This window comes from Siphateles boraxobius, unplaced genomic scaffold, assembly GCF_051911475.1.
Source record: "Siphateles boraxobius isolate OS27281-9 unplaced genomic scaffold, OSU_SipBor_1 9, whole genome shotgun sequence".
Classification (NCBI taxonomy): Eukaryota; Metazoa; Chordata; class Actinopteri; order Cypriniformes; family Leuciscidae; genus Siphateles; species Siphateles boraxobius.
Window position 1 is genome coordinate 23,435,304 of NW_027509219.1, and position 16,313 is coordinate 23,451,616.

Sequence of the window (16,313 nt, forward strand, 5' to 3'; positions counted from 1 at the left end):
CTAGTCCCTGATATGTAAACAATAACAAAATGTTTATTTTATATTATTTTATTTTATTTCAACTGAAAGATATAGTCCCTGATTTGTCAACAGTAACAACATTTTGTCTATGGGTGCTGACGATTGATATACACAGGTTCTAGGTAAACAGATGTTTGGCATCATACATGCTAATATTGTGTATTTTGAAGCGCTGCATTGACCAATCAGCCTCTAGGACTGGAGCTCTTTGTTTTATCATTTACACTAAGCGATCACAGAGCAATGTTTAACAAGCACAAGGTGAAATGATGTAGCTTTCAGTGTCTGATGCTACTAAGGGGAGTCATTATTGACCTAGCTGTGCTGAGCACCAGTGGTGTGTTCTGGGGAAGCTGTTACGAGTTAAGTTATTAGGTGTGATGTGGGCCCTGTGTGTATTGCTGATAACCTGTTATCTCTCAATGTCCCTCTGACTCCTCACTGCACCATGGGTAGTCATGCAAAACCAGAGCTGCCTTTTAAAAGACTTTATTTGATTTTGTGAGGTCCTGATTTATTTAGAGAACAGGGATTACCACACTAAATCATATTAACCACGTACAAAACACTTGTGTGATGTTCTCATTTACTTCAGTATCACAGTCTCATGTAGTTCATGTCTCTCTCTTTTTATTATTTATAATGAAGCGTCTGGTTTGTAATGATGCATATATCATGTGCCATTAAATATGTGCATAAAGAACAAAAAGCAGAAAGAAAATTCCCCTTTTCTGTCATAGTCCGCATCTGTTCTCTCTCTTTCTCCTAGACTACACTTACATGTCTTGAAGACAACTAGGCAGCAGCGATTACTTTTGTTGACTCAGGATAGATCTGTCCATTTCATCTTTGAAACTCTGACAACTAGGTTTATTTTAATACACTCCACTGCACATTGAAATGCCCTTTGACACTAAACTAAATAACATGCTGTTGACTGACAGCATGTTATCAGTTTACATGGAAACACACCTCTCACTAGCCGTGTTTCCATTACTCTTCAAATAGCGAATTGAAAATATACCCAATGGAAACACGTCAATTTCGCGATTTTGCAAAAAACAAAAAAGAAAAAAATTCTAACCACGCTCAGAAACTGTTTTTGTGTATTAACAAGTCACCTGACGTAGATGACGCGGTATGTTTGTACAGAAGACGAGACGGAGTTCTTCATTAAACTCATAAAAGACAATAGTATTACGGGAATACTTGATTCTAAACAACAAAGAGATGCCACAATTTATCAAGACCCTGAAGCAGATAGGAAGGAGAAACACCTCATATGTGCCGCTCCCAAGTGTAAGGGGCCTTATTTGCCATTAAAGCTTTGATAACACGCCTATGTTTCCTTCGATTAAAAATAATTGCTAGTGCAGTGGCTGAGATATACGTAAACCTACCCATATTCAAAAACCTACCGATATTTCGAATTACTTATCGCAAGAGGAAAAAATTAAGTTTTAGTCGCATAACATCGGTTAATGGAAACGCCGTAATTTCGCTCAAATCTGTAATGGAAACGTGGCTACTGGTAATGTTTTGAAGTATTTCTTGAGTTAACAGTTATTATTGCATTTAATTCCATAAACTCAAATTTAATAGTATAACAATTCAATTGAAAAGCGTAAAGACAAAGCATAAAATATGTCAGAAAGCAAGATAAAGAGAGCAGAAAACAACACAGAAGGGGGAGATAAAGAGAAATAGAGTGACAGAGGTTAGTCTACAGTGATTCCAAATTTGATATGCAATATATTTTCTATTTTCATCCAATGAAATCTAATTTATATGACTGCTTGTGAAGGACATGAACAGCCGAATATCAAAGGTAGCGAGGGAGAAGGGGAGATGCACATTCAGAGGAAAGCTGGCCATTGTGTATGCGTTCTGTATCCTAACGCCAACCGCAATCACATGGCCTGTGACTTACCAGGAGTTCTTTCTGCACCTTGAATAACATGTAATGGGCTGATCTCACGCCATTAGCATGCATTATACTACATAAAGAGAGAGAGAGAGTGAGTGAATAACTGGAGGGAATGAAAGTGCAACATGAATTTTTACAATATGCTCATTACTTATATTATACCTCTGCGAGGAGAGAAAGAAAAACAATTTCATATCTGTTACTGATGCTTTCTCCTTCTTTCTGCCTCAGTAACTATTCTGTTTGTTTGTTGACCTACTGAGACCTTCTGGTGTCTTTGTGGTTGCCTTTCACTGTATATGTATGTTTTGATCTCAACGTCATGAATAAAACAGTCAGCTTTGTGAATTCTCTGGAGAAGAGCCTGCTGTAAACTGTTGTAAAAAGGTGACAGCTAACATGATGCTTTTGAATTCAACCGCTAGTTTGCTCTGATATTTAGCTGGTTCCTGAAGAACCGTGTTAGGGAGATCCGTTTTCCCATTTATTTATACCTAAGCAATTTGGAAATACTGCTTCATCTCGCAGACCTGAAAGCCTTAAATAAAAGGAAGCACAGAGGCAGAAAGAAGAGAGTGGATGTATACCACAGGGAACCTCCATAAACGACATCTTACAGGACTGCAGATAGTGAGGGATTTGACAAGCAATTATAGAAGCCAAACGAGCGCAGTGCTTTCAGAAGAGCAAGAGAGAGAATAATACAGAGATGCTACAGTAGCAGTTATTGAAGTCTGAGAGACAAGAGGTTAGCGTTGGATCTGCAGCGGATGAGGAGAAATTACACACTTCAGGAGTGTAGCGTTATGGATTACTGCCTCCAGGATGGGAAGGCACCTGTTTCTGTCTCTATAATTAAAGGGATAGTTCAGGCAGAAATGAAAATTCTGCCATTGTGTGCTCACTCTCATTCTCATGTTTTTTAAAACCCATATAACGCTTTATTTCTGAACTGTACTGTTCATTCTTTGGTAACTGAGGCTTTTACGTGTCAGAAAGGCACCATAAAAGTATTACACTTTTTTTAAAGCAAACAAAATATTTGTTTCTAATGACATGAGAGACCTTTTCATTTTGATTGAACTAATCCTTCACCTAGACAGTACATTATTATTATTGAATATTTTTGGCTATTGAAATGCCAATTGTATTTACATTGCATTTATTTTATTAAAAAGACTGTAAAAACAGGAACGTCAGTTTAACGTCATTACATTTTTATACATTTTAAAATGTAATTTACTCTGAATTTTCAGCACTTTACTGTCACATGATCCTTCAGAAATCATTCTAATATGCTGCTTTGGTGCTCAAGAAACGTTTCTGATTATAAGTGTTGAAATCAGTTGTGCTGCCCAATGTTTTAAAGGAAACGGCGATAAAAATGTTTACAAAGAACAGCATTTATTTAAAATAGAAATCTTTTGTAACATCATTAATGTCTTTACTGTAAATCTCTGTCAAAACAATTTACTGACCACAAACTTTTTGGACGGTAGTGTATCTTATGAACAAAATGTTTTAATAAAATAAATTCTCATGAATTTTAAGGTTCATAACTCAACGTCCTTAATGAAAAGTTGCAATGGAATATACAGTTGTCAAATATGAATCCACAGGGTCCCCCTGAAACCCATGGGACGTGTTGCTGAGAAAATTAACTCATTCAAATATCATGTAAATTCATTATGCTTCCAGCAATGAGAAAATATGGAGCCCTGTTGTGAAGAAAATTCTACAACAATCTTAATGAAAACTCAGCCTTTCTCTATCTCGGAGGGGGAGGATATTCTCCAGAAAATAGCCTGAGGATAGATCTCATGCAAGCACACACCAGTTAACATGCAAGAATTTAAGTTGCAATAAATTTAGCCAGCAAAGCAAAAAGTGAAATAGATTGGATTTCACATTCAATTCATAGTTACGCAGCTTAAACAAATCTCTTAATTAGATAGCCCACAGCTCAAAATGATTCTAAAACTGAAAGACCTTACTGATCTTAAACGATTTAAATGCTTTGGAAACAAGTGATATAGAGATAAATTTGCTCACAATTCATCAGAATTTTGTGCTCATGTAAATATTTCTTGCTACGTCTCTCCGAACACTATGAAAGATGGAGGCGCAGATGTAACGCAAGGCTGTGGCAGAACTCATCTGAAGATTTATATCCGAGGGAGAGGTCATTCGATGAGGAAGAGGATCTTTAGCATGTCACAACCTGCAACAGACATTATTCCATATAGAGTTATTCAACTATCAGATATTATTTTAAACCTGATGTTTGTATATTGATCAGATGTTCCTTCATCTGCACATTCACAACACAATCACATTGCATTACATAAAATATCTGTTCCTCTCAACGCTTTTGGGGGGATGGGATACATGTAAGGAGCCTGGAGGTATGTGGAATGGACAAGATGGAGAATGGATTGGGGGAGGATGGAGGAGAATGGGGGAGGAGGAAGCAAATGTGTAATTGTGGTTTGTGGCTCAACCTAATATTCTTAAGGGACAGATTGATCCGTAAAGTGTTTTGTCCCCCTGTGGATGATGCTTTGACCAATTATATACAACTTTAAGGTAAGTTTGCAATGAAGATTTTGGTTTTAATTAATCAGATTTCATCTGTTTAGTTTCTGTTCTGCATTATACAGCTTCACATTATTATCAAGTAAAGTCGATTCACTTGTGTGCTACATCTCAAATCAACTTAGACCTTTTGACCCAGACAGATATGATCAATTCCACTGCTCCTCTATTATTGAGCCAAACTGCTCGTAAATAAGGGCACCTCTCGTTTCTCTGGGGGGCAGAGAGGCAATAAGCAGAACTCTGTCGGCCACCCCCAGGGCTGAAACCCACGTCCTCCCTCCAAGGACAGCACAGCGCAGTTCATTTAATTACCCAGCATGCCCAATACCTTCCCATCTCACATCTGTATGTGGCGAACACATTGGTTTGTAATTAATTTTTCACCCTCCTTGGCTGATGTATGTCAGTCACGTCGCTGCTCTTGCACACATTCCAGACTGCCGAGGCTTACTCTGGAGTTGCGATTCAGGACCTAATTCATCAAGGCCTGTACCTGTCTCATATGGGTCATAGTGGGGGAAGGGTAAAAGCAGTTTGCATGGGTTTGGCTGCTGGGAATGAACCTTGCTCAAATCCCCAGGTGTATAGATCGGCATGCTGCGAGATAAGAGTTGGTCCAGGCATGCAGGCAGAAATTAAAATTGTGATGAAATAGCAGTGGCAGATCTTTTTTTTATTATTGTGACGTATACATTTTTGAGTGTGACAGATTTTCGGAAAAGAAAAAATTTTAGAACTTGGTTCTATGCATCTGTTGTTGATTGGATTTTAAGATTTGGGCGTTGGACACAAAAGTGGAGTTTGAGAGGTGTGGTTAAAGTAGACTAAATGCTGGAGAAGTCCTTCACACATCACCAGAGAGAAGTCTATGTTCGCAGACAGATCGGTGTATGACATCAAAGCATCGAGAGAGCGATATTCAAAAGTATACGGAGCCGTCTGCTTTCTAATCGCTCTCACGGCAGGATGTTAAAGAGAGTTTCAACCAGATTAACAAAACGTGTTTATAAAAAAAAAAATTGCCTACTCTACCTTTAACCACAACTAAATACAAAAGCAGTAAAATAAAATACCAGGCAATAAAATAACATACAAAGTCTAACTGTAATATAAATCTAATCAAATTAATTTAAATAATAAAAAATTTAAAGTAAACAGTGCTCAGTTTAACTCCATCAGTACATTTTCCGAAAAGGGACCTTATCAAAGGGTCTTTAAGGAGCTTGTGAGTGAAAATCTGGGTTTCTCAAGCTTTATAAACAACTCTCTAATCCACATATCTAAGATAATGGGGTTAAACATGTTTCCACTTCAAAATAATGAGGCGTCTAGCAAATATTTAATTACTACAATAGTAATTTCTCACTAAAAAGGACATCAGAAGTGGAAAATGTTGGTCAAAAATGCACATTTACACACAAACTGACCACCAACCACAACTCTCAGACACCATCGTTATTTTTAGCTCAACTGTCACTGAATGGAAGGCACAGGATTGTGGGATATAAAAGGCAGCGAAGGATTCATACTTCCTTCAAAAATCCATCAGATGAAGGTATCTCAGGAGACAGGAAGGGAAGCTAACATTGGATTCAGATGTGCCTTCCTTGGAATACATTTTTCAACTTTTGGACGCAAACAACTTCACATGGTAGCATACTCTGAAAATGGATGACAGTGGGTTTGGTTCATATATTGAAGGCATCAAAGTTATGACATATTGACAAATAATTACGAGGTCAAAGAAAAGAAAGGAAAATAAACACATACGTGGATGAATTCTTCACAATAAGATCTATAACATGCATTTAGACAACAGATTGGGTTAGTTAATTTCATGCAGACTTTAAGCTTTCTTGCCATGTGAGCAACAGCGACATCCAGCGCACAGCAGCTGTAACTACACTTTCTCAGCCGGAAGACCGTAGATGTCTAATGGCTTCATAATTTTGTGCATCTTGGTTTTGACTGTTTTTTCTTCTTCTTCTGTTTTTTGTTTTGTTTTTCATTTGACAGAATAATAAATAGATTATAGGGCGTTACTCAGCCTTTATGGAGTTTTTTCCCCTGAAATTCTGTGAAATGCACCTTCTCGTATCTCGCAAATGTGGCTTAAATCAGCTGAAATGTTTTATTCCAACGTGACTTTCATCTAACCACCAAGCTGATTATTTTCAAAATCAAAATAATATAAATATTTGTATTTATGTCTCTACGTTCAACTGACAGTAGGCTACAGCTAATGATCTTTACATTTACAAAAGGTTTCCAGGAAATGAGAGACAGCAGTCTTGCATATAGGAACTAAATTTAGACTGAGCTTGTCCAGTGTCATATGAACAATTACCATGGAAACAAGTGTCATGATGTCCCTGTGTCTCACTTGTAGCTGGATGAGAGCATCCCTAAATCAGGAGATGCATCCGGTCAAAACAGCATTAAAAAATCGTCAAAATGAGTGGGTGACATTAGGCTAATTCATCAAAGCTATTTCTTTTCCAAATTAATTACATGGTGCGTGACTGAACAGAAATATTATTATGTTTTGTACATTATGTTTATTTATATAATGCTATTAAATATTATTTATGTTTATTGCTTTAGGCTAGCTTGTTTGTTTTTACATGTTGCGCGAATTAAACTAACGTTTTTGAGATACACTTGTGGTTTATAAATTTATAATAAAATTACAGATAATGTGTTATGTGTACTGCATGAGCCTACTGTTGCTATGGTTACATCATCAGGCGAACATATGATTTCTGTTCGCGAGCGCCTAATTATCGCTTATAAGTGAAAATACCAGCTCGTACTAATATAACTGCGAAACCACTGTTAAAACGTATATTTTTTTTGCTTAGACAACTTCGGAATGGAGATGTATTTTTTCAAGGTCAATTGAGGTCTTGACTTCCAATTAAGAGAAGAAATTATTTTTGTGAGTCTCCATACATGCATGTGGTAAGTTGTCACAATGTATTGGAAACTGACATAAGTCATGCCGAAACTAGTTCTGAAATAATAATTTTGATTTTTTGTTCTCTCTATTTATGAAGAATATTAATATGATATTCACACATATGCTAAATCTCAGCGATGTCTATTTTATGTGTGTGTTTACGTCTGGAAGAGGTCTCTAGGAGGTTTCCTGTCAGACGTTAAATAGACATTTAGAGAATGTCTTTAAGATGTTTATGATTTAGAATGTATGACAAACTGGCATCTTAAGACGTCGCTAAGATGTTTGTACACAACAGATGCTTTCCAGATTAAGTGATCTTTAACAGACATCTTGTAGGCCCCATGTGTGCTATCTGGGTAAATAGCTAGTAAAAATGTGTTTCTATTGGAATTTTAGTTCATTTATAATTTGAAAATAATTATTTTAGAACTAGTTTTTGAATTAGGTGGTGAGGGTGAAACCAACGAAGGCTACTGATAGAGAAAACAAGATTATGCATTTGGACTTTTGACTTTTGACAAAGCTTTCCCCGAGTGACAAACAGCCCCAGTTTCCCCGATAAGGCACATAAACTAATTTGCAATTCAATTTCATCAGATAATAATAAATTAAATTTCTCCTGTCCTGAGTCATTTCAACAGAATCTTTAGAAACAAGGAGAGGAATACCGGGTGGAAACAGATAAGCGCGATTTGAATCAAGACCTTACAATTATTTTTAAATGATAAATGAATCCAAAGGAAAGCAGAAAATGCATCGCATCCATCATCATTTCCATAATAAATAAATCCCAGGCACTCCAGCACCTCCACCGGCTCTGCGGAGGAAGTGAACAGTGGGTGCACGCAGAAGCAGCACGCGGGAGTCAAGTTTGGTTGAACTCCGGTGTGTTCATTACCACGACGGCGGCTGCGTCTCTGCACTGAGTCTCACAGATGTTTATGATCGTGCTAACGGAATGGAAAAGACACCTGGATAAGCTGGACGACACATTCCACTGGAAAAACCCGCGTCCTACTTCCGGGTGTGAGGTTGTAGGGCAGGATACTTCTGTGCTTCTTGAGATCGGTAAGAATCGCGTGGAAGTGCAGCAGTGCGCCGAGCTCTTCGTTCACAGTCTAGCTATTTTGTTGGGTTACATGTCGGCGCGAAAACTCTTTAAACTCGGTTGCAAGTTCATGAATCTCGATTAATTATAATTTTGATTTACAAGATGTAAAAGGTAGCATATCTGTGTACAGGGAGGGACTGAAACAAAACACCGTTCCTATATGATAACACTTAACTACTTCTAAATGACATGCAAATTCAATGAATCTCAGATAGTCAGTGATGTTGTAGGTCTAAAACTCGCCTCATCAACATACAGCTGCATTATATAACAACCTCTGTTTAGGAATAGAGGGAATGTGAAACGGTTATATGAACACAGACTGGCCCAGTTATCATGCAGGAATTGTCATTCCAGAAATGCTCTTTCCCTGTCAGTCCTGGACTACATAAAGCAGGGCTCAACAACAAGGTTTTGCTACAAGGATTTCCCCCCTGCTTCCCTGGATGGGCCTGTAGTTCAGATATTTACCTGCCCTGCCAGCATTTTCATTAACCCCATCCATAAAAATCATATATTTTTTTTTATCTTTTAGCTCTGTATTTTTTTTATTTGTATTAGCTTATAAGCTAAATAATAAAATATATTACAAATAATAAATAAAAAAATGATATTGCAATATAACAATATTCAATAATAAATTCATAATTAAAATAATAATTCATTTCATGATAGATAGATATTCAAGAACACACTTTTGCTTGAAAACAATCTAAACAGCAGTGACTGGTTTATACTTTTTAACCTATTCTAACCCACAGAATGCAAATATTTTCACTGGTCCCACCACAGAGAAATTATAAATCTTATTTTTAGCAAAGTATTTATGTGTGTTCATGTTTTATGGGGACATTCCATAGACATAAAGATTTTTATACTGTACAAACTGTTTATTCTATCCTTTTACATGAACCCTACCCTTAACCTTAACCATCACAGAAAACTTTCAGCATTTTTACGTTTTCAAAAAACATAATTTAGTATGATTTATAAGCTGCTGTCCTCATGGCATGGGGAACAAAAAATGTCATCTTTGTGGGGACATTTTGTCCCCATAAAGTAAGCTATACCTGAACCCCACACACACACATTGCAAAGATGTGTCTGGATATTATTTGTAGACTTAGTATTTAACAATGCCATATATATGTATGTTTATATGTATATTTATTTATTTATTTATTTATTTGAGCAGTAACCATTCTGCTCAAAAGGTGTGGACCGAAGCAAAGAGCTTATAAGCGCCCACCTCCAAAATTTAATACATAAATTTTTTATATTTATTATTATATTATATTATATATATATATATATATATATATATATTGTTTATAAAAACTCAATTACAGTTATAATTCATAAACACATCTTTGCTAGCCAACAGTGTCAATGATGCAGAATATTACTGATAGATGAGCTAGATAACGTTGCATTGTTGACACATTTAAATCAGCACATTTGCAACAAAAAAGGTCAATGCGTCATTGAAAACCTAATGTATTCCTTGCAAATTTATGAAAGGCACAAGATAAACACATGTAAGATCTAATGACAATACAGCACTGGGCAAATAGCTGACTTTTCCATTAACTGGCCTGAAATTGTCTCACACTATAGCCCTTGTTGAGCACTACGATAAATCTATCTAATAACCATACAAAGGAATAATGCTCTGTTTCTCCTGTCTTGCCCCAGTCTTTGTGTAACAGTTTTCTAGGGACATTACTATGGATTCCTATGGACGTGTGGAGTTTCTGCAGGCTCTGGCAGAGGGCTGTGTGCTGCCCACGGCCCAGCAGGGTTTAGAGCAGGTCTGGCAGCTTCTGCTCCTCTGCCTGCTGTGTCGGGTCATCTGTAGACTAGGTGAGTCCATCGTGCACAACCCCAGGCCTCAAACACCTGCGAGATTGTTAGTCTTACCCCAAAGGATGGGAGCATGGCCTAGGTGGTTCTTGTATGGCTAACTTCAGTGCTTTTTGTCATCCGTTTCACAGCAAAATGAATTGTAGATAGGACTGCACAATAAATCGAAATAAAATCAATATCATATTATGGCTTTGTGCGATTGTCAAATTGAACAGATTGTGATTTAATCAAATAAATATATGTGTGCTACTTATGTCAGAGTAAAGCTCATAATTTACACGCATATAGTTCACGATACAGCATTGAGGCGTAAATATCGGTATTGTAATTTTATAGTAAAATAAAATAATTTTATTTTACAGTTTTATTTAATAATGACCACAATAAATAATAAATGTAAGATATACTAGACATTTTCGCTTAGAAATTGCTAGTAGATTTCACAAATAATTACAGAAAGAGTGTTTTCTTTGTTTTATTTACAACTTAAAATTATATTTTTATTACAGTGGAGCTTTTCCTAAATCGTTCGGTGCTAAAAAAAAAGGTGCCATTAAAAAAGTCTTCCGAGTAAAAAGTAATTTTTCTGGTTTTTATTATCAGTGGCTATTCAAGTCATCTAGTGAATATTCCTGTATTATTTTATATCACAATATATATTGCAGATAAACAAAATGTCAGTTTTTCCAACATTGTGCAGCCCTAATTGTAGCACAAATTTCCACACTTGATCTTGTTATATCGAACTCATGTTAATGAATCGGCCCATCTGTTGAGTCTTGATGCGCCAGGCTAATGGCGTGTCTGTGTTTGACAGGTGTCTCGTGTCATGTGAAGCATCTGAGCTCGCTGGCAGGCGGTCTGTATGTGCTGTACGTGTTCTTTGAGCTGCACACCATGTGGGTTATTATCCTGAGTCTCCTCTGCTACCTCATCCTGCTCCTCAGCATAAACTCCAGCAGCCGAGGGGTCTTCCTCTCTGTCGTCATCCTCATCTACATGCTGATGGGGTCTGTCATCCACTGCATAGCTAGGGCTTAATGAACACAGAAAACTGCCTGGCTCAAATTGGAAAAACTAGACGCAGCTAGTATTTGATCACGAGTGGTCACATATTTTGTTCATTTTCATTATAGGGAGCTTCATATGATAGATGCAGCAACCTGGCATAAGATGAGAGGTGTGTCTTTATTGAATCATTATTAATCTGCATATTTTACTCAAGCTAATTTTTTTCATACGCATGTTATTTTCCTCAAATGTCTTTCACCATCGCATCACATCCCGTACTGAGTGTTTTGGTTGCGTCCAGGCTCTCAGATGGTGGTGGCCATGAAGGCCATCTCTCTGGCCTTTGACCTTGATCGAGGCGCTGTGTCTTCCTTTCCGTCCCCACTGGAGTTCATGGGATACCTCTACTTTCCTGGAACCGTCATCTTTGGCCCATGGATCAGTTTCACCCGCTACACGGATGCAATTAATGGACAAAAAATGGTAAATGAGCGTATTTTTGTATTTATTAGAATTATTTTATTATTTTTATATTATTTTATTTCCGTGAGCTCACTTATTTTTACCGTCTATTTTAGTTCCTCTTTTATTATCTCCTTTCGCATATATTAATGTGAACATTTATTTGTGTGTAAACAGGGGTCAGATGTTTTTTTTTAAATAAATGAATGCTCATTTTCAGCAAGGATGATTAAATTAATCAAAAATTACAGTAAAGACATTTACATAGTCACAAAAAACATGTATTTCAAATAAATGCTTTTATTTTTATTTTTTTTACTTTCTATTAAATAAAGAATCCGGAAAATTCACAATTTCAACCAGCAGAACTGTTTTCAACAGATAATATGTTTCTTGAGCACCAAATCAGCATATTAAAATTAATTCTGAGGGATCATGTGACACTGAAGACTGGAGAAATGGCCAAAGAGCTTGTTATTCAGTAACTATCTAACTGTCTCCTGCAGAGCGTTGGCTGGTTCGGAAAGATTGCTCTGAGCTTTCTGAGGAGTCAGATCTGCCTGGTTATTTCCAACTGTATTGCTCCTTATCTCTTTCCTTACTTCATTCCCATCTACGGAGATGGACTTCCTCGTAGGTGAGCTGCTCTTCCCTCCCTACCATATTCAGAGGAAATGAAATTGTCTGTTTAATATTGTTTTTATTGGTCTTTTGTCCTCAGGTGGCTTCACGCTTATGAAAATGCAGTGTCCTTCCACTTCAGCAATTATTTTGTCAGCTACTTGAGCGAAACAACCACTGTGATGGCTGGAGCTGGATTCTCTGAGCACAAAGACCACCTAAAATGGCATGTACTCATGCTTTTTCTCTCTTTTTTTCTCTTTCTTTGTAAAATAAGAATTATTGAGACCTAATGTGACATCTTGTTAATTCAAAGGGATATTACGGTAGCTAAACCTATTAATGTGGAATTGCCGAGGTCTATGGTGGAAGTTGTTACCTCTTGGAATCTGCCCATGTCCAAGTGGCTTAATGCATGTATGTATATTTATCCAGGTTTGTGATATATTACTGATTCATATGCTATATATTAATGTTCTCTGTACATTTTACCACACAGACGTCTTTAAAAATGCACTCAAACTTGGCACCTTTCCTGCCATCTTGGTGACCTACACCGCCAGTGCATTGTTACATGTAAGTATGATTTTCAGCTCTCTCATTTACACAGGGGAGGTTTGTTGGCACTGAATCAGGTTCCATCTGTTTAAACAGATTTGAGTTTGTATAAGAATAAAACAGTTCCTGATCCAGAAAACAGTTTCCCTCTAACATGACAGCTTGGATAAAGATGGTTTGTTATCTCTGAACACCATGACCCAGATTTAAACTGCTGTCTACAGCTGTTGTGGATAGATAATTCAATCACAGCTGCCTATCCTGGCAGCTTATTCCTTGTCACCTTAGTGAGCTGTTGTAGTTGTGCATGTTAGGTATCTACTCACTGTGTAGCTAAGATAAAGTCATTCATGCTGTAATACCAGTTTGACCTTTAGGAATGTAAATAAGCTATATAAGAATAAAAGCTATAAGAATTATTAGATGTGCATGTATCAGAATGTCTCTGTAAGTGTAAAATGTAATTTTTTTAGCCAATCAAAAACACAGTGTGAATGTGAATCTGTTTGGTTTTGCTGACTATTAATCTGGGTTTTGGAGAAAGGATGTTTGATTGTAGGGATGGGGGCGGGTCCAATTTGGTGGATAATTCTGTAAAAAGCATGAAATTAAAACACTTAAAACACATTTAACATTGGTGATTTTTATTTAATTCTTTTAGGGCTTCACAGGACAGTTATCAACCGGCCCTATATCAGTGACAGGGATGCTTCCTTAAAATTTTGTAGTTTAGTGGAGCCCTCTGGTGGTTAAAATAAGACATTGTAATTTTCAGAACTTATCCTATATTCACTAAATTCACTTGGGTTTAATAAGAGTTTATAATGTTTTTAAAAGAAGTTTATGAGTTTGTATTCACCAAGGCTGTATTCATTTGATCAAAAATACAGTAAAAACGGTAGTATTGTTAAATATTGTTACAATTTAAAATGTAATTTAATATTGTAATGTCAAATCTGAATTTTAAGGAGCCATTACACCAGTCAGTGTCATGTCCTTCAGAAATCATTCTAATATGCTGATTTGGGTGTGATTTATTTATTTTTGTTATCAATGTTGAAACCGTTGTCCTGCTTAATGTATTTTTGTGGTAACTTTGAACATTTCATTCATTAAAAAAATACAAAACAGCAGTTATTTGAAATAGAAATCTTTTATAACATTATAAAGGTATCAGTTGCTTTTTGATCAATTTAATGCATCCTTGCTGAATAAAAGTATTCAGATTTTAAAGGGAAAAATCTTTCTGGCCCCAAACTTTTGATAGCAGTAATTTGATTGGTAGTGTATTTTCTATCATAAATTAATTACGTGTTGTTTGACAGGGTCTCAGCTTTCATCTAGGGGCCGTGCTGCTGTCTTTGGGATTCATCACTTACGTTGAACATGGTAAACAATAATTTTAGTTCATTTGTGCATTCTTGCTATCAATAAAATTATCAGAGCTTTGATAAAATCGGTAAATCAATTATATTAACATATTAATTTTAATGCATACAGTCATCATGGCACACATTCCAATAGACAATGACGTTCATCTGTATTTGAAGTGACGTCATCAGTAGGCAACAGGACTGAAATACAGACTCTTTGTTTTTTGTTTTTCTTGTAGTTCTGAGAAAGCGGTTGGCAGCTATTTTCAGTGCTTGTATACTGTCAAAGCGCTGTCCAAGTGACTGCCATCACCAAAATAAGAAGGTGATCTGTTATTTTAACCAAATCCTACACTCCAGGATCAAATGTTTGTGTATTGTGAAATGTGTAGTTCATGGATTTCCACTGCAATTCCTTATGAAGTTATGTTATTAAATTGTTAAATTGAGATCTCTCTTTCTTTTTTCTTGTTGTAGACTGTGTGGGTACATGGTGTTAACATGTTCTTCAGTGCGTTGTCAATATTCCACCTGACATACTTGGGATCACTGTTTGACTCTGAAATGGACAACATGCACGCTGAGGAGGTGAGCCATTTTTTAAATTAATTATTTTTTCTTATACAATTTAATAATTAATTCAATTTTGTATTAATATAAACAATCAACTACTAATAAAAATCCATCAAATGCAATTAGTAAAAGTTGCTTTATCGCAGTATTTTGTTTCCACACAGGGTTACATGGCCAGTCACACCATTCAAAAGTGGTCGGAGCTAAACTGGGCGAGCCATTGGGTGATGTTTGGCTGTTTTGTGTTTTATTGGCTCATTTAAAGAGAATGCTATAGTATTGAAAACAATCAATGGGTCATTCACTGAACCTGAACATGAAATAACGGTGGATGCTTGCTGAGAAACTATAGACTGCCGTTTTCAACAATCAGCGTTACCACATCCATCCTTCTGTCCCTCACATGGAGAAGAGTGCCATAAAAAGTGCCTTACGACTCATGGTTACAAGAATCATGTTGTCATAATATGATGATACTTGTTCTTTTTATTCAGATTTAGATTAGGTACAATTTTGGATTAAACAAAAAAAAAATCAGTTTGCAGTTCATCTTAAGTGTTACTTACTTGTATCATTTTTTTTTTGTGCCAGTTTTCGTCTCTTTATGGCTTCATATAGAGAATAAAGCATAGTCTCTTTGAGTGTGACCATGTTATAGCTACTTTTATAGTACATGTCTTAGAATGGTAAACATGTTTCATATTTTTACCTAAAGGTGTAGATTAGGTCTGACAATAATATTTATTATTTTCTAATAAAAAATTTTTGACAAATTACTATTTTTCTTGAATTTTATCTTTTGCATTACTCAATAGCACTTAGGTCACTTTGTTCTCTGACATCAAGAATGCACTTTTATCCAAAGGCACTTATCACCACTCGTGCTGATAGTGCAGCCATGTGGTGTACTGTGATGGTATTTTATGGAATTCTGAAGTATAAAAAAGAACATCATGTACTACCAAAATACATGTAAAAAGAGCATTACCATAGTGTCATGTGACGTCATACACCACCACAGTAAAATGTGTTTTGGTGGGTTAATGTTAGGTACTACTTTTAGTTAGTTGGGGATTTTCTATCTAAAATCTATCAATTAGGGAAAATATGATACAAGAAGTCCTAGCTTGGGCCACTTATAAGATTCACTGATAGTATATAAAAACAGTTAACAGTGGAAATGTAGAACAGACGTTATCTGTACTTTACAAGTGACGTCTGACCCAGAGG

General features: G+C 36.3%; 1 protein-coding gene across 1 annotated transcript; it reads left to right on the forward strand.

Annotated features, from left to right (window-relative positions):
* The first annotated feature begins 8,321 nt into the window (after positions 1-8,321).
* On the forward strand, positions 8,322-15,856 carry porcnl (porcupine O-acyltransferase like). Its single transcript, XM_077222654.1, has 13 exons — positions 8,322-8,576; positions 10,315-10,482; positions 11,303-11,495; positions 11,622-11,665; positions 11,798-11,979; positions 12,465-12,595; positions 12,680-12,805; positions 12,896-12,996; positions 13,079-13,155; positions 14,463-14,526; positions 14,750-14,835; positions 14,988-15,098; positions 15,248-15,856. Exons 2-13 carry the CDS (start codon positions 10,347-10,349, stop codon positions 15,344-15,346), a joined length of 1,350 nt encoding a protein of 449 aa, XP_077078769.1. The 5' UTR covers positions 8,322-8,576; positions 10,315-10,346; the 3' UTR covers positions 15,347-15,856.
* The last annotated feature ends 457 nt before the right edge of the window (positions 15,857-16,313 follow it).

What these genes read in the sequence shown, in the direction of transcription:
- porcnl (XM_077222654.1), top strand. Translation starts at nt 10,347, where the DNA reads ATGGATTCCTATGGACGTGTGGAGTTTCTGCAGGCTCTGGCAGAGGGC. An exon ending in CTCATCTACATGCTGATGGG is followed by an intron (nt 11,496 to 11,621) that starts GTCTGTCATCCA and finishes TTTTCATTATAG; the next exon opens with GGAGCTTCATATGATAGATG. An exon ending in AACCTGGCATAAGATGAGAG is followed by an intron (nt 11,666 to 11,797) that starts GTGTGTCTTTAT and finishes GGTTGCGTCCAG; the next exon opens with GCTCTCAGATGGTGGTGGCC.